General features: G+C 43.9%; 2 protein-coding genes across 4 annotated transcripts in view; one reads left to right on the forward strand and one right to left on the reverse strand.

Annotated features, from left to right (window-relative positions):
* Window positions 1-9,869, reverse strand: part of LOC119391925 (uncharacterized) — a 129,948-nt gene extending 120,079 nt beyond the window's left edge. The window contains exons 1-2 of one of the 3 annotated variants that reach the window (XM_049414472.1): window positions 9,023-9,869; window positions 1,018-1,100 (exon numbers count right to left, since the gene is read on the reverse strand). In XM_049414472.1, coding sequence (XP_049270429.1) covers window positions 1,018-1,100; window positions 9,023-9,578 — 639 coding nt within the window. In that variant the 5' untranslated portion in view covers window positions 9,579-9,869. Of the gene's footprint in view, window positions 1-1,017; window positions 1,101-9,001 lie in introns of all 3 variants that reach the window. The other 2 variants (XM_049414471.1, XM_049414481.1) reach the window with 2 other exon arrangements.
* Window positions 9,870-10,106: 237 nt separating this feature from the next.
* On the forward strand, window positions 10,107-11,777 carry LOC119391937 (uncharacterized). Its single transcript, XM_037659585.2, has 2 exons — window positions 10,107-10,426; window positions 11,227-11,777. The coding sequence occupies exons 1-2, from the start codon at window positions 10,237-10,239 to the stop codon at window positions 11,394-11,396; spliced, it is 360 nt and encodes a 119-aa protein (XP_037515513.1). The 5' UTR covers window positions 10,107-10,236; the 3' UTR covers window positions 11,397-11,777.
* Window positions 11,778-22,640: the final 10,863 nt, after the last annotated feature.

Below are 22,640 nucleotides of genomic sequence, written 5' to 3' on the forward strand. Positions count from 1 at the left end.
TAAAGTTTCCTGTAGAAATTACTAGAGTTCCCTCAAGTAGCTTTTACAGGAAACCCTAAGATACGAACCAATCGCAGACTATCACCTTTTGTCAAGAGGTGGCTATGACCCTTTATGAGCTCGAGTACGCATTAATCAGATTGATAGACCTCCGTCACAACCCCTGAAAGGGTTCTGGGGTCCTGCCCGTATAAAAATAACCTGTCGTTACATGCATCAGAAACAATAAAGATTGACTGATTGATTGATTGATTGATTGATTGATTGATTGATTGATTGATTGATTGATTGATTGATTGATTGATTGATTGATTGATTGATTGATTGATTGATTGATTGATTGATTGATTGATTGACTGATCAACAGTATTAGTGCAAAGACTTTTCATGAAATGATAGAGTAGTGGCTTGGGCAAGTTGGTGATGCAATATCGACCTGATTGCACAGCGCAAATTAAACACAGACAGAGCAGAGGACACAACACAGGCATTAACTTCAATATTAGTTGGAAGTGAGTGCCTGTGTTGTGTCCTCTCCTCGTCCCATTTGCATTGTGCAATCAAGTCGATATTTTCATAACACATACATGGGAGTGCAGACAGCAACATGAGCCATCTAAAACAGGATTTTATAACTTTCTAGCAGTTCCAAAGTCATGATTAAATATTAGTGTGACCCTTTGTGCTCTGTGGAAGCAAAACAAAATTTCTTAGGTTTTTTTTCTTATGCGAAAACCCCGATATCATAACGAGGCATACTATGGCGGGGTACTCTGAATTATTCTGACCACCTGGGGTTCTTTAACGTGACCTAAATCCAAGCCCTCACCACGTCTCAAATGCAGACTAAACAACCAGACCATTAACCTGGTTGACCTCTGTGCCTCCCTTGTTCTCTCCAAGCGCACAAGTGTTTTTGCACTGTGGAACCACTGAAATTGTTATCAGCAGCACAACGAAACAGCCACTAACCTAAAGCAGCAGGTGTGCACAGTGGGAAAAAGAAAACAAACTCACATCTTCCATTTCCACATCTTCAATGACCACATCCTCTGCCGAAGGTAGATCACCATCTTGGCTGCATCTTGGTGCTGGTGAGACTGGTGAAGAGTGATCACCGACGTTAGATAATGCAGCACAACCAATGCGAAAGAAAACTAGGTAGTGCATAGTCGATGCTGATCACAAGAGGCTACAGTTAACCAATGACAAAAAAAGGTCGAGCAACAGATTTCAAGCCAGGCTTTCGCAGGCTCTACCCCCTGCTCTCTCTGGGTGCATGAATGTCTGACTTAGAAAACCAGTTCAACCTGAAAGACAGTTCAATCAAAGGTGGCAACTTGGTTCGCTCATTTTAATGCCAGTACCCAATGTGTGTCCACTCAAAGATTTCATTGTGATCACCAATTCTGGAGGCAATGTCAACACCCACAAGTTTCATAGCAGTAATAAACCTTTAGAGCTAACAAAGAAATGGCCACACCAACATACATAAGCAGGTCTACTGAAGAGATTTCTCAACTCCAGCCATCTCTTCCAATAGTTTACCATTTTTTTTTTTAATCCAACATTCATAATAGCAGGAAACTTGCAAGGCCGCCTTATGGAAATATGCAGGACACCCTGGAAAATTTCTCTAAAACAAGTCAGAATAATGCTGTTCATGCCTTAGCATTTTAACTCCCAAATTATTTTAGAAACTACAAAAATGTGTGTTACGAAATTACCAACATCTTATGCTCCATGGAATGAGCCCATTAGAGAATCACAGTTTTGCTGCAAGGGCAAAGCAATGAATGCAATAGCAACAAATTGGAATGTTATACAAAGTAAGGCCAGCAGCTGACTCTATTGGACCCAATCTCACTTAAAGGGACACTAAAGAGAAACAATGAATCGGTTTAGGTCGATGAATTGTGCTCTGAGAACTCTAATGTCGTTAATTTCGCCATCATAGCTTTATTAATAGAGGAGAAAATCAAGTTCAAAGTTTCATTTTTAAATTTCGCACCAAAATCTCCCCATGTGACGTCACGGATTTCAAAGTGTACTTATCGTATTTTGGCGCCATTGGCTCAACAAAATTACCCCAAACTTGGTATGTTAAGTCTATGGCCCCCTCAGAGGACAATGTACTTCATTTTTACTGATTAGGAACTACGTAGTCCCTAGTAGGCGCCGTCAAAATATGTGACGTCACGGCGAATGGTGCGGAAACTTCAAGGTGGCTTCGCCACCCACATTCTGTTTTTGCGCGTTTTCTCGCTTACTAAGCGCCTTCTCGCAGCAAGTGTGGTGTTTTTGGTATCGTGAAAGAGCACTTCACTAATATGATAAAAACCGTTTTGCTCTTTAGTGTCCCTTTAACTCTACTATACGCTGGTGTAAGGAAGTACGGCTGCTCCAGGGAATGAAGGAGCTTTCGTACTATCTGTCGTCTCAATGCAAAGTAAACAGTGAGAGCACAGCTCGTACAATGGTATACGAGCCATCTACTGATGTCTGTCGAGATGCAACTCTATATAATGTCCATATAACTGCTACCGCAATAATAAGCAGCAAGACAGCAAGTTAGGCCAGTTGGTTGGGATTCATAGCCAAGTATTAAACAGCACAAGAACAAACAGAAGCAAAAGGAAGAATATTGTGGCAGAACAGGACCAAAAATGGGACAGTGGAAACACAGGGCACATCGCTGACTGTCAACTGGTTTTTTATTGAAAAGGCAGAGCCCATATAGGCAGGCAAACAATGAAAAATAAAAAAAAGGACACAAAGGCCATCAACTGATTTGGCCGGGCTTTTTTTTTTATTTTTCATTGCTCTGCCTTTTCAATAAAAAACAGTTGACAGTCAGCGCTGTGTCCTGTGTGTTCAATGTCCCATTTTCTGAGCTGTTCTGCCACAATGTTCATGAACCAACGAGCCCACCCAGGAAGCCTTGTGCAAAAGAAAGACGTTGTGGTGCCGTGTTTCTTCCATTTGTTCGTGTTCTTGTGCTGTTTTGTACCTCAATGGTGACGTTAATAAGCACGAGAAATTCATTCAAAAGTATATTTTTTACTGGGGAACATAGGAGAAAGTTAGGCTCGATGCAGAGCTTGCAGCCAGTTTTACTTGGGGCATTCTAGTGGAAAACCTTATTGTTACTAGACACACAGATTTCCTCAGATTGTATTTCCTAAAGGAAATTAAATGGGTCTTATTTTTGTGGAATACTTCAGCAAGTCCACGGTTGTCATCGCGTAAAATGTGTGGACGTGTCCAGCTCATCTGTGGGTGGTAAAGGGTAAAAGAATTTTTTTTTTCATCCTGTACCTGAGCACTATTGAAATGCTCCCACATGCCTCTTCTTCAATTATCTCGTAGCTTCTGCACAACCGTTGTCTTTGCCTGGCCTTCAATTACTCAGTCTTTGGTACTTAATTATACCGGTGAGAGCAATTTGACAAGGTTCCTGAATTTCGTGGTTTGTAACCTGATCATCTTAAACTCTCTTCATTCAAAACTGTATTTTCACATCTCTTGACGTCAAATGTCTGGCACTTAATTACCTAGCAATGTTGTCTAGCGTGTCCCTAAAACCTGCAGCACATATCAAATCTTCAACTCTTTCCTATTTTAAATATATTATTTTTATCTATTTCTCATGGCCCATTACAAGCGGCACTCGCCCCTCAGACAAGGGTATTATTATGTGCAGTGGGGCTGAGTATAGGCTCCATTGCAATTGGCTCCACCCACTTTGATGGCTGACCGCCCTCTCGTATAGTTAACCCTTCTTTTCAAAATAACAGTTCTTCAGAGACAAATTGAACCCAGATTCCAACCCCACAGTACACTTTTAGAGTCTGCGTATAGAAGTGGAAAATGAGTACATAATTGATTACTGAACGCTTGGCTGATGAAAAGTGGACCTACATGATAGTACGGTGTTTTCGGTTAGTTGGTAATTTAGCATCGTCATATTTGCACAGCATAAAATGAACGGGGACAGGTGAGGGGACATAACACAGCGCCTGTATTGGGTCCTCTCATCTGTCCTCGTTCATTTCGCGCTGTGCAAATACGTCGATGCTGGGCCTACATGTCACATTACTGCACTGGGGTTTTACGAGCACTAACGCTTAAAGGTGCCACAAACCAGCATTTTTTTGCAAGTCTCAAAAATGTTTTGAGAAAAGTAAAACGCCTTGCAGAAACATACTGCTGAAATAATTTTTTTTTAAAGACCTTGCGAAAACGGAGATATGAGTGCTATGTTTGCCATTCCATTCCCCATCAACATCCTCCATTCCGAGACGCCTTGCCAACAGTATGGCATTTTACTGCTATTGAGTGGGCATTGCTAAGCACGAGCACGTGAGTCGTTTTTTTTTTCAGAAGACTCCAATTCTTATAAAAATTCAAACCACACATTTTCTGCTACAAGAGGCTGCTGACTATGTCATTAAGAGTAGGAAGGAGCGCATCGATTCAAAAATTCTGCCTACATCATGTTAAAGGAGTACTGATGCAAATTTTAAATATTTTCGGATTGTTGCTCTCAATAAGAATACGGGTGTCGAGAACCCTAAAAAGAGTATTGAGGTGCCTGGAAATTGCAGCAAAAGAGAGAGTTGGGCTAGTTGGTTGGGGTTCATAATGAACAGCGCAAAAAACGAGACACAAAGAAGAGACTGCACAACAGCCTGGAAATGCATCGTATCTATTTTTAATACCACTACCCTAAAAAAACATTTTCGGTTTCGATATCGAGGGGGCGGCTTTTCGGTGACGTGGCATCGCAGTGTGACGTCACGGGGAAACAGCAATTCGCGACGTACTAGCGGCAGATCTGCCATCTGCTCATGGTGCACGTAAACAACGATGAGTGAATTGTCTCCAGCAACATAGGCTGCATGCAGGACACAGAGTTCGCAAATTCAGTGGATCTGTGTTGACTCGTCGGGATAATATCCATTGCGGTGGGGCTGGCTTGCAGATACTCAGTGGCGAAAATTTTAAAATCAAAGCAAAATATTTTATATGTGTTGTCTGACTCCGGTGTGCGTAAAGCGTTAACAGTGCATACAAAGGAAACGAAAAATGTCCTTTTCGCGATGTCTCAAAATCGTGTCAGTACTCCTTTAAAGGGGCAACACTAAAGAGAAAAATGGTTTTTCTCGTATTAGTAAATTATCGTTTTGCAATACCAAATGCACGATTCTTGCCATGGGAAGACGCTTGGTAAGCGAGAAAAGGTGGGAGAAAAAATGCAGGTGGCAACACCACCTTGAAGCTCTGACTGACACACTGACTCACTGTGAGGTCATAGATTTTGATGGCACTTAATGGGCTTAGATAGTTCTTAATCGGTAAAAATGAAGTACATCGTCCTCTGAGGGGGCCAATGATTTAATGCACTAAGTTTAATCAAATTTCGTGGAGCCAATGTTGTTATAATATGAAAAAGCACTCTGGAATCCATGACGTCATGCTTACCATCATGTGCAGATATTTCAGCATGAAAATTAAAATCTGAGATTTGGGTCTTCATTTTAAATAAACCTATCATTGTTAAAGAAGCGACAATAGAGGTTTCATAGAATAATTTATCAATCTGATTGTTTGACTTCTTTAGGTCAATGGTAGCTCTCTGAGAAGCGCCTGAATGGTGGCCGGCCCACCATCAGAAGAAGGTTTGAAAAGAGACTGAAAAAGGTCAACTTTGTGTTCCTCTTGTGAAGTCTGCACACCAAGCACGACTGCAAAATTTGGCCGGCCAAGACTTTCACAGCTCCGTCTTATTATGGTGCCTAGAATATACTGGCTAGTCTGCCCCCCTCGCCTGTTTGTTTTGCTACGAGCAACTGCTCGCCCTACAATGACTGGCTGGATCCACCACTGATCATGACAGTATCAAGAAGATAAACGATGTTGAATGCAACATTGATCCTATCAAGACATTCAGCCCACATGAATAGAACGCAAATGAAGTTCATGTGCACATAATAAGACTGCAGCGCAGATTACACCTCCAATGGATAGCAGCGCCCACTCCGCATGCATTAACTGTGCGGACATGATGTTGCACAGGGACAGCAGACTAGCCAGTATATTCTAGGGATCTTATATCCGTGCAATGCCCAAGTATCTCTTCTACCACACCTTGGGCTCATTGATAGACAATGAAGCTTAGAATAACAGAGAGCTGAGCTAGTTGGTAAGTATTCATTCTAAAAAGACAAGGCGTGCAAACACGGACACAAGAAAGAAGTCAGGACACCACAAACGCCGACTAACAACTGAAGAGACGCACAACGGCGGAAAAGAAAGAAGGCACGAAAACTTATCTGCGCATGCCCATGCACTAGGCGAACCTATCAATCCGGCACGCGTGGGGGTCTACGTGGAAGATGATTGAGGCATGGCACATCGAGAATAGTGGTAGCACATGCGTGAGCCAACTGTCGATTAACTTGCATAAAGATGAAATCAAATGCCTTAACAGTTGTCTTCCACATAGACACCCACGCGTGACGCATTGGTAGGTTCGCCTAGTGCATGGACATGCGTAGATAAGTTTTCGTGCCTTCTTTCTTTTCCGCCATTGTGCGTCTCTTCAGTTGTTAGTTGGCATTTGTGGTGTCCTGGCTTCTTCCTTGTGTCTGTGTTTGCATGCTTCGTCTTTTTAGAATAGACAGACAAGCTACAGTGCTAAACAGACGAGGACAGAGGAAAAGAGAAGAAACAGGACACAGTGCTCGTGTTGTGATCTTCTTTTCTCTGTCCTTATCTGTTTATCGACAGTTGTGATCTTCTTTTCTCTGTCCTTATCTGTTTATCGACATAGCCTGTCAACAGGGCCCCTGTAAGAAAACATATTTCTAAATTTGAGGCAAGGGGGGCAGACTAGCCAGTATTTGATTGCTTCACATGAATGCAGCCACAACGACCACTATTTTATAGTGATGCCTTTTCCAATGCCATTTTGTGCTCAATGGGATCAGCCAATCATGCTTGGTGGATGACAAGATTCGGATAGAATCTAGCACAAGACATCGCAATAAAACAGCTGTCGAGGTGTTCATCCTTGCGTCAGGACGTCCTACATGGATCAATAATTCCGACGTTGGCTTTTAAAACACACTTCGTTTCGCTAAACAGCAGAGCATCTACTGCCGTACAATATCCATAGTTATTATTAAATGTTTGTACTCAATTGGCCAGAAATGCCTCAAAGGTGAACAAACAATCAAGCATCTTTTTTTTCCTTCCTGCACGTACACCCTTGCAATTTTTTAACAGTATCGCACGAGCACTGGATGTGGTAGCATTTAATATTCTTGAAAGGTAACGAGATTTGCAGACGATGCTTAAGCACATGAAGCACACTGAGCTGCGAGTGCCGTCTGCTATGCTGTTTACTTCAACGTATCTTTAAGTAATCTTTAAGTAAACAGCACCATACGACAGAGCACATCGGAGAAACGGTCAAGAGTATGTGCATGCGCATTATGCACAGCCAAGTGCAAGTGTCCTCGGCTGTGCCGTTCTGCTAGGCGCAAGATATGTCGAAGTAAACAGCTTAGCAGACGGCGCTCGCAGTTTAGTGTGCTTTGTGCACTTGCACATCGCCGGCAGATCTCGTTACCTTTCGAGAATATTGGACGCTACCACATCCCGCGCTCGGCATGGGATATGGTAGCGTCTAATATTGCAGGGTGTGTGTACAGTACTCACGAATCGAAATAGGACACTTGGAGCTCGTGGCTGCCGGTACGTGCAGCACCGCTCGTGGGTAATCATGGAACCAAGGTGTTGCACTGTGGTAGAGAGCACGGGGGAGAACATCTAGGGAGCAGTACTGCTCTCTTCCGGTCCCCAATGAGCCAGCCTATAGTTCACCACACTGCCAGCGTGGCGCTGCAAGGCTTGTGCGCTCTTGTTTGTCCACAGAAATGGCTCGCCGGAGCGCACCTCCTCTATTGCGGCTCGAGCAGAGGACGCTCACTTTCACGCGCTTTGGCGATGTGGCACACATGCTGTGCATGTAAGGTACAAAATTCAGCTAAGAGATAGTGCCTTAGATTCGTTTGTTGACGCTACATCGGCCGCTGCTTGCAACGCGATGCAGATTGGGTGCGTCGAACCTGGGCGAAGGAAGTGGGAAGAACCCAGACATAATTTTACTTCACCGCGATTTGCCACAGCCATTGATAACCGCAACGATAGCGGGCCCTGCTCTTGAATGTTGGAATGCACTGCTTGCATGTGCACATGTAAGGCACCATCTCTTAGTTGAATCCTGTGTCTTACTTGCACAGCATGCGTGCTGTATCGCCAAAGCGCGTGAAAGAGAGCATCCTCTGCTCGCGCCGCAATATAGGAGGCGTGTGCCTCCTATCCTGCTCCTGAATGTTGGAATGCACTGCTTGCATGCACACGTGTAAGGCGCCATCTCTTAGCTAAATCCTGTGTCTTACTTGCACAGCATGCGTGCCGTATCACCAAAGCGCGTGAAAGAGAGCGTCCTCTGTTCGCGCCGCAATATGGGAGGCGTGCGCCAGTGAGCCATTTCAGTCGGCATAGGAAGTGCACAAGCCTTGCAGCGCCACACTGTCAGTGTGGTTAACTACAGGCCACCTCGTTGGCGACCGGAAGGAGCAATTCTGCTGCATAGATATTCTCCCCCTCGCTCTATACCACAATGCAACACCTTGGCTCCACGAGTACCCACAAGCGGCGCTGCATGTACCGGCGGCCACGCGCTCCGAGTGTCCTGTTTCAATCCATGAGTACTGTACAGTACATCACTGCGTTTTGGTACATGAAAAAAATTGCAAGAGTGTACATCACTGTGTTGTCATGCAATAAAAAAAAAGCTAATTACAATTACCAATTACGAGGTTGAGCAATGCTTGGTTGTCATGCACGCGACTGAAAGGGATACGTGCAGACAGCACAAACGCTGCGATTAAAACATCTAGGTGCCACATCTACTGCACCGATGTTGTACCTAGAAAACTCGACGGTCTACCCGTCGATATCCGTGTGGGCCAGCAGTGGGCGGCGCCGTAAGAACCGTGGAAGGCCGTCGCTGGACGCTTGGCCGGTGCCAATCCGTCTTGACTGCCACCACAAACGCTATCGAAGCCTTGCGGGTTCTTGGCGCTCGGCGACTCGACACAGCTAGGGGTTACTCTGGCCGCCGCGGTGTCCCACAACCCGGAGCCTCCAAACATTGTTGGCACTTTGGATAGGAGCACCTGCTTGAACGAGTGTCGCGGTATGTCGGCATCGCCTCGCTGATCGTCAGTGGAAGGGGGTCCTTCGTTGGTTTTTGAGGTGGAAATTGACGCTTTGGCCAGCGGATTTTGGCTTGCGGAAGATTCGAGCTGCCGAGAATCATCGCGTGTGCCAACAAATGTCAGAAGACGTCTCATCGCGGTTTTGACCTTACGCTTGGCCGCAGTACCGTGGCCTTCGCAAGGAGACGGTGGTTCAACACCAGCGGCGGCCACGGCGCCTGCACTTGTGCCTTCGGCCTTACGTTTTTCGTGCACCCTTTTCGACGCTGCTTCTTTCTTGTCCATCTTAGCATCGTTCCAGCCAAACGCTGCTGACACCGAGCGTGGGAAATCGCTACAAGCTAGCTGCGACGTCCCACCAGGACACTTTAAGGAAATCTTACATCGCAAGGCTTGCAAGGCTTCCAGATTTCACTTGTTCAACAGTGACATCGCCTAAAAGAGCTATCCATAAACTTATTGGCAGCCTTGTGAGTCAGCCCGATAGTTTGAAAGCAGTGCCTTTAGGTGCGACACAAGAATGCTACTTCGAAAGGAGCGGTCGACACACATAAAATTAAATGGAGACCATGGTGGTCATGGCAACGCCTGCTGATGATGATAAGATTCCTCGAAAAACGGTGCATTTGTTTCCGTCTTCTGCGATCGCTTGCGCCGCATGCAGCCAGCAAAACAGTGGCTCCTAAGTTTAATATAATTTGTAGTGAACTAGACCATAATTTAAACGAATCCTCACATGGCTCAGACGTAAGCACGCAGCTGTTGCGACTCGGTTCGCGCTGGTTTCAGTCAAGCCAAGAACGCTCGTTAGTCGTGATTGTAGTCGTGATCCAACGTGACGAGGAGGCTATGTCCAACGTGACCCATCCATGCATATGCGGCTTGCCGTAGCATTGTGGTGTAGCCTCTTATGTGAATTTGTGCAGCTTCGTTGCAACTAGCTATGATTACGTCGATTGTGCGGTTGGCAGCTGACCCGTGGAGCCGTCGACAGCAGCCCTTCCGAGTACCCAAGACATTGTGGTTCGACCGGCATCCGAGGTTCACTGTTGTCGTGATCGGCATCGGAGGCACCTGTATCGCGTTTAGCCGATTCATATACGACGCCTTCAACTCCCTGTTCGAGCCAGACAGTAGGTTTCTTGCTTTCGAGTGATGCCGTGTTTCTCTCAGGTGCAGATAAGGGAACCATCAAAGTCCGTCACTTTGCCGTTGTGAAGTTATCGTTACAGCTTTCTCTAGAGCTCAGAAAATGCGTCATATTTATGTGTTGCCCTTACTGTACGCTTGCAATACGTACGAGTAAAAACCTGTGACGTGTAAACCATTAGCAGATGCAGCTTTTTTGGACATCTGCTACTGAGGTATTTGTCGAGTGTTTATGTGTACTACGTAGTACATAACACGAACAGGGCTGCTAGTCTGCTACAGTTCCTCACTGATCTCAATTGCATTTTTTTAAGGTCTGGGTCAACATTGACTGAATTGGTTTACAAATCCAGTAATTTAAAATTACTCAGAAAAATCCTACTCAAGATCACGAAGAACGAAGCATCCCCTCAGTGTAAGAGAGAAGCTCTTCTAGTATTGTAGAAGTGTCATCTACCAAACCCACTTTTCTCTTTTAGTGTCCCTTAGAGTTGTCGCTGGTCTTGCAATTTATAGAGTGTATAAACTAACGAAATAGATGCCAGGAAAGTGCACTTGATTGTGGAAACGGGATGGAAGATTGGGAAATTTGTCGCCGTAGGATGAGGATCGCCTGATGCACATTGGTATGGTCATTCAAGCAAGTTTTCTGGTGCCATAAATTTTAACCGAGAAAGAGGCGATTCACTCTGTACCCACCAGTTCCCAGTCAACAATTGTGTTATAAGCTTGTGCCTATGCAAAATGCCCAGTGTGACACTGTTTCATCACATGTCTGCTGCAGGTGACAGCAAACCGACGTTGGACCTAGTCATGCTGATGCACCAGACACATTGGCGCAAGGATGGCGAACGACCTAAGAGCTTACAAGAAGCTTTTGAAGAGCAAAAAAAGATTCGCGAGGAGCAGCGGAAAGAAAAGGAGCGGCAGGCACGACTGGCACTCCGCCTGTGACTGTTGTTGTTTAGCATGCAAGTTGATAGGGTCATTTTTCTTGTCATGACCGAGTCCTTGAGAGGCTTTCGTGTGGGCGTTCCTCGGGCACATTTCTTGTTCCGCCAACTGTGTGCACACCTTGGCACCTCCACCGCTCTTGGTGTTTTACGTTGCACCGTATTTGAGTAATGTCAGAGCAAATGGTGTAGCCCGTTGTGCCCATCCAGTGTGTGCTTAAGTGCAGCCAACTGATGCCAGATAGCAGAGAGCCTGAACCTGGTGTCCATCTGGAAGTTAATGAGCCTCGTGCTCGTGTTTTTCCGGTTTTGCTTGCGCAGATTCGCAGTTGTGACTCTTCTGCTGTGTGTGCTTTCCCAAATAAACTTCAGGTGGAATTCAGTGCTTATCCGCGTCGCCTTTATTCGTCCATTCGTTTCTCTTTCCGCGCCGAAACATTCTTGCAGGATCTGTTGGCTGTTTTACAGAAAATTTGAATTCCAGCTTGTAGAGGCACTATTCTTCGAGCTTACATTTATGTGAGCCTCAGTCACTTGAATGCATCGAATGCAGGCCCTGAAAAAAAAAATGCCACCTTAAAATTCCCGCACCAAACATCATATATTTTGACGGCATCTACTAGGTCGTGCGTGGTTCCTTACCAGTAAAAATGAAGTACATTGTCCTCTGAGGAGTCTGTAGACTTAACGTACAAAGTTTCAGGAAATTTCATTGAGCCAATGTTGCCAAAATTCAAAAAATACGCTTTCTTTGAAATCCGTAACATGGCGTATGTGTGGCGATTTCGGCGCGAAATTCACAAATGAAGCTTTGACCTTGATTTTCTCCTCTACTGTTAAACCTATGATGGTAAAATTAACGGCATTAGAGTTCTCGGGAGTACAATTTATCAATCGAGACTGATTCATTGTTTCGCTTTAATGTCTTTTTAAAACCGCCTCTCTGCAAATTGGAGACGGCAGCGAGGAGACTCACTCAGACTCGGATCGATTCTGTGTGAGTCCGGCTGTGCAATGTGTTGGTGAGTTTGAGTCCGGTTGAGGAAAATTTTAGCGAGTCGGAGTCCGAGTGAGTTCGGTTGAGGAAAATATTGGTGAGTCCGAGTGAGCCCCAAGCGCGAAATATATTTATTGAGCGAGTCTGAGTGAGCTCCACCTTTTATGGCCGACCAGTGGCCCTATGTACTCGCCTATCGGCATTACTATCAGCCTTATATCGGCTTACGTATACTCAGATCTATTCATACATGCCTCAAAGCACTAGCGTTCATGCTCCACCACAATGTTTATTGATAAGAGGCATGAGTTGGGGGTGTGATGCCGTGACCTCACCCGCAAACTCTTTCATGGGACGTTCTTGATAGAAATATCTCGTCTAAGTTGCATATTTCATAAAAACGTCCTTACTGGATTGCAGCCACTGATAACTCATATTTGAAGGTACGAGATCAAAAGGCGTAGTGTAGAGCACCAATTATGTGAGCTAAAGAGCATTTACACTATGATCGGAAAAGCTCATTTTACGCCAACGGACTCGTGAGTCGACTCACTCAGGCTCACTCAGACTCGGGTCAAGCCGTGAGTCTGAGTGAGTCCGGCTGAGCAATATGTTGGTGAGCTTGAGCCCGAATGGGTCCGGTTGAGAAAAAATATAATGAGTCTGAGTTCGAGTGAGTCCGGTTGAGTAAAAGTTTAGTGAGTCTGAGTGCGTTTTCTCAGAGTGAAATATATTTCTTGAGTGAATCTGAGTGAGTTCCAATATTTTTGCTGACCTATGACTTGGACGGACGATGTACTAGCCACAAAGTCAGTACAAGATGCGACGCTGTAAATACCTGTGGCGCACATGCACGCACAGACAAAAAAAATCTATACACAGAGGGAAACGCCACAAGCAAAACTATATCAGATGCAAAAGTAAAGCATGTTATCATGTAGCAGAAAGAATGTCTGCATTGTAGAGCTGTCCTCAAGCTTCTTTTAATTTAGTATGTCCCATTGACATGGCTTTGGGAAGCAAACAACCCCTTCATAAACGCTCATTTCAGTGCTGTCGATGTGATAACCATTTTTCAAAATGTAAGCCACTGGGTGCGCAACTGGCCCGAAATCACGCACTTCCATTGAATTCTGCGGTGCGTCTGCGGGAGCCAAGGCGCAAAATGGTGCCGTGTGCAGCATGCGTCGCCGGCGAGAGAGAAAAATCTAGGAGTAAACGCGTGCGTGAAGGAGAGTGTCACTGCTTTCCTAGATGAAGGGGCTTTATGTAAAATGCACCCTACGCATCATCTTGCAGGTGATAGTGAACATGCTGAAGCACCTCCGAGCTGTGCGTACTGCCAGCGGTAAATTGTGTATATAAATAGCTCGCCGTGAGTATGCTGGAGGCCGTATGCTGCGTGGCGAAGTTGTGTAACGCGGTGCACGGTGGAGTGAGAGGTCGCAGGTTTGAATCCCTGGTAGCGCTCTTCGGTAAATGTAGTTCTTTTGAATAATTTTCTCGTGGCTTATATATATATACATATATATATAAACGTGGCGGTGAAGACAGCACACTGGCTCTGTTGGTAAAATGTTGGCGAGAAAGCACGACGTACAAAGAAACACCTTTAATGTAATCACAGCAGTTTTGGCTGGTGAGCCAACCTTCGTCAGTGTGACCACACTGATGAAGGCTGGCTTACCAGCCGAAACGTTTGTGATTACATTAAAGGTGTTTCGATGTGCGTCGTGCTTTCTCGCCTATGTTATATATATATATATATATATATATATATATATATATATATATATATATATAGGCAGGCAGGCATGGTGACGAAAGTGGCCGTAGCATTGCAAACAGTGAAGAAGATCCTCCGTGAGTACAGTAACAACGGAAGTGTTTATATATAGCACATACATATATGGAACATGACGGCAAAAATACGCCGAGAGCATCCATATACTTGCTCTCGCAATAAAATAAATTTCATATTTTGTAGAATGCGTAATAAACCCTTTAAAGCTCATTTCCTTGTGTACTCTCTAGGCAGAACGGGTCGGGGATATCACATGGGGACGGTTAGTGCGTCACACGCATGGACGCAAGAAGTGTGGCATCTTAACATGTATGGCCAGCGCTAAAGTCCCTAGATTTTTCCCTAAAGGAAAAATCTAGGGACTTTTCCTAGACACTGCACACTACGGGTCACCACCCTGTTCGACTAAGCTTCTTGGTACAGCATACTGTTACACGAGGCACCCGAGCGTTAAGGCACTTTCGCGCTGCCTGCATCGTCTGTTCATGTTCTTTCTCCTGCATGTGCAGCGTGATGTTACTGTCATCGTCGTCATTGCCAGTGTGTAGGAACAAAAAAAAATGATATTTTTGACTGGAACAAAAACTTAACCAAAATGTTATCTATTATTTCATTTCGGAGTGAGGCCGATATAATTTTTATCAGTCTTTGGTTCAAGGGAAAAATTGGCAGTCCGGAACAACCGAGGTTGTGCAACGCAAGCATTAATGCATACCCTAGGCCAGGATTCCAAGTTGAAGATGCATTGAAATTTTGGGAAGAACGTAAAGAGTGGTGGTATTGTGGTCCTGCCAGCCACACAGGCCAGTGTGGAGGGGCCATTCTCGGCGCTTTGTTTTATCAGAACAGCGTATCAGAGAGTACACTCTGACATGCTGCTTCCAGGGCTTAAAGTCGGGGGGAAAGGGGGGCAGGGGGGCCCAGCCCCCCCCCCCCATCTCCATTTTTTAAGGGCTCAGCCCCCCTTCGGCAGGTCAACTGTAGCACTGCGGCACAAGTGCTTTGTGCAGGGAAATTAGAACTCTCCAATTTTCCTAATACTGATTTAATCGCAACTATTTTATTGATGGGGCCTCAGCAAACCAGAATTTTCCGAGACACTGCACACTACGGGTCACCACCCTGTTCGACTAAGCTTCTTGATACAGCATACTGTTACACGAGGCACCCGAGCGTTAAGCTGTCAGCTTCTACAATTTTAGTCAATTTTTATTGGTTTAGTTGTGCATTACAAGCCTGGTGTAATGCCAAAGACGCATGTATTGCCTATTTTTAGGCAAAAAGGTATGAAAATAGAATAATGTACCGTCGTGCCTTATGTTCTCAATGCACTGTGTCAGGTAATGTTTGCTTTAAATTCTTTGCATCGAGCCCAATATCTTAAACCCTTTACATCCCAAGTTATTTTTGAAAAATCGCTTCCAAAGTGCCACTTTCTTTCAGTGCTTGATTGGATTGGCACATTGAATAAATGCCCGAAATAAACTCAGAATAATATATTTATTTGTATGACATTCATAAGCACTTGTTGAATTCTAGTGACAGTTGGCTTCACTATGCTGTGATTGTCCCAAACAAATCTGTTAACAGTTAAAGGGACACTAAAGTGAAACAATGAATCAGTTTAGATTGATAAACTGTACTCTGAAAACTTTAATGTCATTAATTTCACCATCATGGGTTTTTTAATAGAGAAGAAAATCAAGGTCCCGGTTTAATTTTTCAATTTCACGCCGAAATCGCCGCACGTGACGTCATGGATCCCAAAGTGTATTGTTTTTTATTTTGGCGACATTGGCTCAACAAAATTTCCCTAAACTTGGCACGTTAAGGGGGTACATGGGTCCTGAAATTTCTTTTTTTTATTCTTTATAGATTGAGATAAAATTTGCTGAGCTTATGTATTTTGTGTGCAGATGTAGTTTTTAAAATATTAAACATTTCATGTGCTTTTTGGGAGCCCCACTTTGCCTAAACTGAGAGAGTTACAAAGTAATTGAGCACATCAGAATGACCTGGAATGAGTACAGACTGCAGGAAAACAAGAATGGATATTCTAAAGGCAATTGAACAAAAGTTATGGGACGTTGAACATACCAGATGAGTCTATGCCAAGCTGGGATTTCAGCCACAAATATTCAACATACCACAACTTTTTTTCAAAGTGGCTTAGAACATACGTTCTTGTTTGCTTGCACTCTGTACTCATTCCAGGTCATTTCGATGTTCTTAATTACTTTTCAACTCTCTGCTTAGGTAAAATTTAAAAACTAAATATTGCACAAGGAGACAAATTGCATATTTGAAACCAGCGCACAAATATACATAAACTCAGCGAGTTTCATTTCAATCGGTAATGAACTTTTAAAAAAGTTTTCAGGTGCAGTGTCCCCCCTTAAGTCTATGGCCCCCTCAGAGGACAGTGTACTTCATTTTTACCGATTAGGAACTACGTAGGACCTAGTAGGCGCCATTAAAATTTATGACGTCACGACGTTTGGTGCACGAATTAAAAGGTGCCGTCGCCACCCGTATTTCCTTTCTGCGTGTTTTCTCACTTACCAAGCGCCTTCCCGCAGCGAGCGTGGTGATTTCGGATTTGTGAAAGAGCAATTTACTAATATGAAAAAAAAATCGTTTTTTCTCTTCAGTATCTCTTTAACACTTAATCTATAATATATCTCGGGTTTTAAGCCCTGGCTGCTTCTGAGATCAACACTCTTAATTGACACAAAGCATTCAGCCTGCTCAGACAATTTGTAATTTACTTATGAGGGAAAATAAATAGTATGTTTTTATTAGAGCTGTGCGAATAGCAAAATTTTGGGTGCGAAGCGAATTCGAATAATAAAGATTGAATGCGAATCGAATTGAATAATTTTCGAATATTTCTCAAACATTTTTCGAATACTTCGAAGTGAAGTTACAGAAAAAAGTTGCAGAGAATCTCTAAGCATATTCTTGTGAGATAGCAACATGAAAGTGTTTCTTTTTGCTAGGTTGATGAAGCACTGGCGGGGTGGTGTTTCATAGTTGCCTTATCAAGAATGAGGCGATGTAGAGGCCGAATCGTATTTATGTACATGATTTGGTGCAACCAAAGTGTTGCCGACAACACTTTACACGTGATAGGCAAAGATGCCATTTTCTCAGCCTCTCCTCCTCTTTCAACTTCTGTGGAAGCCCAACTGATGTGGCGGACAAGGGTGTGCTCCCTTCAAGTCCGGGGTTCCAAATCTGCCTCGTAGACGTTGATATATAAGAACATCTGAAATTTTGGATGCTAAAAAGCTTCGGCGTCCGATTTTTCGGACTTTCTGCCCAAATTTCAGGTCCAAAACAGCATTAATTGAGCCCCCACCTCTGCCACATCTTTCATCTTCATGTTGGAACCAGCGTTTTCTTGAGTTAATACATTTGCGACCGTAGCGGAGCTTGAAAGGCAGCTTTGCCGCAATACGGGGGTGTGATGAGGTGAATCATATTGAAAATTAGGGACCACTTCCAATCGGACGTTGACTGTCTTTTGGCCAAGTTCGACCGTAACGGAGCTTGAAAGGTAGCTTTGCCGCAATACGGGGGTGTGATGAGGTGAAGCATATTGAAAATCTAGGGACCACTTGCAATCGTACGTTGACTGTCTCTTGGCCAAGTTCGACCGTAACGGAGCTTGAAAGGCAGCTTTACCGCAATACGAGAGTGTAATAAGGTGAAGCATATTAAAAATCTGAAGGGGTCACTTTTAATTGGACGTTGACTGTATTTGTTTTTGGGAAGTTCGAACAGTAAAATTCCAGTGCGAATCGAATCGAATAGCAAACACTATTCGAAAAATATTCGAAATTTCGAATATTCGCACACCCCTAGTTTTTATTAGAGCTGTGCGAATTGCAAAATTTTGGGTGCGAAGCGAATTCGAATATTGAAGTGTGAGTGCAAATTGAATATTTTTCGAATATTTCTCGAATACTTCGAAGCGAAATTGCAGAAAAAAAATTGGAGAGGATTCCTAAGCATATTCTTATGAGATAGCAACATGAAAGTGTTTCTTTTCGCTAGGTTGATGAAGTGCTGGTGGGGTGGTGTTTCATAGTTGTCTTATCAAGAATGAGGCAATGTAGAGGCCGAAATGTTATTTATGTACATGATTTGGTGCAACCAAAGTGTTGCCGACAATACTTCACACGTGATAGGCAAAGATGCCATTTCCTCAGCCTCTCCTCCTCTTTCAGCTTCTGCGAAAGCCCAACTGATGTGGCGGTCAAGGTCGTGCTCCCTTCAAGTCCGGAGTTCCAAATATGCCTCGCAGACGTCGACATATAAGAACATCTGAAACTTTGGAGCTAAAAAGCTTCGGCGTCCGATTTTTCGGACTTCCTGCCCAAATTTCAGGTCCAAAACAGCATTAATAGAGCCCCCAACTCTGCCACATCTTTCATCTCCATGTTGGAACTTGCCTTTTCTTGAGTTAATACATTTGCGTCCGTAGCAGAGCTTGAAAGGCAGCTTTGCCGCAATACGGGGGTGTGATCAGGTGAAGCATATTAAAAATCTAGGGACTACTTTCAATCGGACGTTGACTGTCTCATGGCTTAGTACGACCGTAACGGGGCTTGAAAGACAGCTTTGCCGCAATATCATAGTGTAATAAGGTGAAGCATATTGAAAATCTGAAGGGATCATTTTCAATTGGACGTTGAATGTATTAAATGCGAAGCATTTTAGCAAACTTCTGCGACTTTGAGCGTATCTATCTATCTATCTATCTATCTATCTATCTATCTATCTATCTATCTATCTATCTATCTATCTATCTATCTATCTATCTATCTATCTATCTATCTATCTATCTATCTATCTATCTATCTATCTATCTATCTATCTAGCCGCCTACGACTTTGTGCTCTCCTGGCCGTTTCGTTAATCGGATGTATACCAAAATTGGTGTGTCATAACATGGCCTCATTACGAACATAAATGACAGGTCATATCATGAAAATCATGACACGCATGTCATGAACAGCATGATTTACAGTCCACGGCCTTTGGGCTTTTGCGGCCGTTCCGTTAATTTCATATATACCAAAATTGGTACGGCGTGGCAAGAGTTCATGACGAACATAATGACAGGTTCTAACATGCAAATCATGACGCGCATGTCATGTGCAGCATGATTTACATGACATGGTCTCGGGGCGCTCGCGGCCGTTTAAATGAAGGGATATATACGAAAACTGGTATGACGAGACATTTCTGTATGACGAACATAACTGACACGTGGTAACATGAAAATCATGACATGCATATCATGTACGACGTGATTTACATGCCACGCTCATGGTGCATTCGCGGCCGTTTCGCTAGCTTGATATACACCAAAATTGGTATTGCGCGACGCGATGTATGACGAACGTAAATGAAAGGTGGTAACATGAAAATCATGACATGTACAAACATGATTTACATGCCACGCTCATGGCGCACTCGTGGCCGTTTCGATAGATTGATATGCACCAAAATTGGTACTGCGCGATGTGACTGTATGAAGAACATGAATAACACGTGGTAACATGAAAACCATGACATGCATGCCATGTATGTCATGACTTACATGCCTCGCTCATGGTGCATTCGCGGCCGTTTCGCTAGCTTGATATACACCAAAACTGGTATTGCGCGATGTGACTTTATGATGAACATTAGTGACAGGTGGTAACATGAAAAACCATGATATGCATGTCATGTATGGCATGATTTACATGCTACACTCATGGTGCACTCGCGGCCATTTCGGTCGTTTGATATACACCAAAATTGGTATTGCGCGATGAGACTGTATACGTATGACGAACATAAATGAGAGGTCTTAACATGCGAATCATGTTATGCATGTCATGTACGGTATGCTTTACATATGCCACTGTCATGGTGCGCTTCTGGCCGTTTTGTTAACTGGATATATACCAAAATTGGTATGGCATGACACGAGTGCGTGATGAACGTAAACGACAGGTCATGCATTGTATACACCAGAATATGCGTTTCATTGGCGTGGTGTATACTAGATTGTGCATGCATGCGTGCATGGCAAACATGCGATATATGGTGGACTAGATGCCATGACATGAATGATTTCATTTGGCTCAAAGACAAACAAGGCGATGTATGCAGTTCTTTGCTGGCTGCTTCGCATTACATCGATTCCCAGTGCGTGGGATCTGCCGGATTTTTTTGTTTTGGGAAGTTTGAATAGTAAAATTCCAGTGCGAATCGAATAGCAAACACTATTAGAAAAATATTCGAAATTTCAAATATTCGCACACCCATGTTTTTATTGTTACTCTAACTTGCAATGTTTGCATGCAAATAAAAACCGTTACGGACATTTTTTTTTCATCCCAGAACAGAAACAGAATGTAACTCTTTTCAGTGGAATGAAAACAAAACCAAAATGAGAAACGTTTCCTTCCGACATCCCGGGCGTTGCGTCGTCTGGTGGCCGAGACTTCCTTGAGGCTTCCACACATCCGCCGCGGGCACGGACTTGCGAGGCTTGCGAGCAGCCACCGAATAGCAGTCTGCTGGCACAAGCATGGCAAAAGGGCAATGTGGACTACGACGTCATCATTACTAGGCTGCAGTGGCGAAGTTGGGAGTCACCTTCAGGCCACCTCAGACCAGGGGTCTCAAACTCTCCTCAGCTAGCGGGCTGCAGTCACAAAATTTGGTCTCGCTAGGGCCGGGAGAATGAAGGTTGAGGGGGGGGGGGGGGGGCAGTTGGACAAAAGGTCAGCTAACGTCGCCATTTTAAGTAAAGCGTTTCCCATATCTCATATACAAGTCATTTCTGAAAGCGTTTGGTCCTCATGGACTCAAGAAAGACATTGATGCCGATCTCCAGGATGACTAAAATCTGGACACCAATTCCGAAATTTAGTTTTTGTTGCAAGGTTACATTTCAACACATGGCGACTCCATGGGGTGCTTGACGAAAAATATGGGACGCAGGCAGTCCCGGACTGCCAGCTAAAGGTGTGCGGAACCTCATGCGGCCCGCATGTTTCAGACACCTGCCTTAGACAATGTCAATGTCGCGAGTTGCAGCATATAGCGCTGGATTGAGCACGCAAACTTCAAAATTCATATAAATTACCTTCAAAGCCATATTTTATCTGATGAGATTCGGTAGATGATATACGCATGTTCGGGGAAATCAATCCCGCAGGCTATCTCAGCTGTGAAATACTGCGTCAGTGTGCGTTTAAATGCTGTTATCCTTCACAATACCCTCCACAACTTTGATGTGGACACCGTCGACGGAAGGAAGTTAAAAAATGATGGCCAATTAGACATAGCACATTTTGGCAAAATTCCTGTAAAGCACTATTATTTCATTGTTAATAATTCCTGGGGTTTTACATCCCAAAACAGTGTTACGATTACGAGGGATGTTGTAGTGGAGGTTTCCGGAAATTTTTTACTATCTCGTGTTCTTCAACATGCACCAAAATCAATTAGTATTTCATTGTAAAGGCAATTAGTTGGCAAAACTAGTCAGGCTGGTGCTACTATTTCCAGATAACAGAGCACTAAATGGATGCGTGGGAAATGAAAAAAAAAAAATGGAATGCACTGAATTTTTCTTTTTAGGGGCGAAGCTCCTTAAGGCGGCACCCGTTCGTCCCTCATAGTCGTCGTCGTAGTAGTAGTAGTAGTCGTCGTCGTAGTCCGTAACAAGTCTTACGCTTTGACCTCCAAGGTGGTGCCGGTGGGAGATTTTTCCTGTGCGTTGTTGAATAAAAAATTCGCAGCGTGCGCGTTAACTAAAAGCCGAATTCTTCTGTCTCTCATTCCCCATTAGCAGCCATTGGCATGTTCCAGTAGGAAACGTTAGTAGAAGTAGAAGTGTAAGTGTTAGCTAAAAGCCAACTTCTTCTGTCTCTCATTCCCATTAGCAGCCATTGTTTACCTCCAAGGTAGTGCCTGGTGAGATTTCTCCTGTGCGTGATTAAACAATAAAAATTTTGTTCAAAACGCCGTTGATTGATGAAATAAACCAACGAAAGACGCCAGATGTTTTGTAAAAGCAGAACGAAAGAACGCCAGATGTTTCTAAAGCAAAACGAAAAGACGCCAGCTGCTTAACGAAAGACGCCAGATTTTTCTAAAGCAATGGTTTTCTAAACAATGAAAATTCACAGCGTACATGTAAAATTAAAGTGAGCTGCAAGTCGTCATAACTCATCGAACCTTTAGTATAAACGCGCCCGATCTCACGTCAGTGATGATGTACTGGGCAGAATTCACGGAAGATTCACGGTTTACCGATGAACCTCCGCAGCTTCGCCCACTCATCATCATTCACTCCGTGGATATGCTGTGATTTTTTTTTAATGACATTCTGTTTTACATATTTCTGCTCAAAAGAAAGCAAAAAGAAATGA

The sequence above is a fragment of the Rhipicephalus sanguineus genome, chromosome 1 (genome assembly GCF_013339695.2).
Source record: "Rhipicephalus sanguineus isolate Rsan-2018 chromosome 1, BIME_Rsan_1.4, whole genome shotgun sequence".
NCBI classification, from domain to species: Eukaryota; Metazoa; Arthropoda; class Arachnida; order Ixodida; family Ixodidae; genus Rhipicephalus; species Rhipicephalus sanguineus.

Excerpts from the sequence above, each read along its gene's own strand:
- LOC119391937 (XM_037659585.2), top strand. The coding sequence starts at position 10,237 with ATGATTACGTCGATTGTGCGGTTGGCAGCTGACCCGTGGAGCCGTCGA. Across the intron at positions 10,427-11,226 it reads CTCCCTGTTCGAGCCAGACA|GTGACAGCAAACCGACGTTG; the intron begins GTAGGTTTCTTG and ends TGTCTGCTGCAG.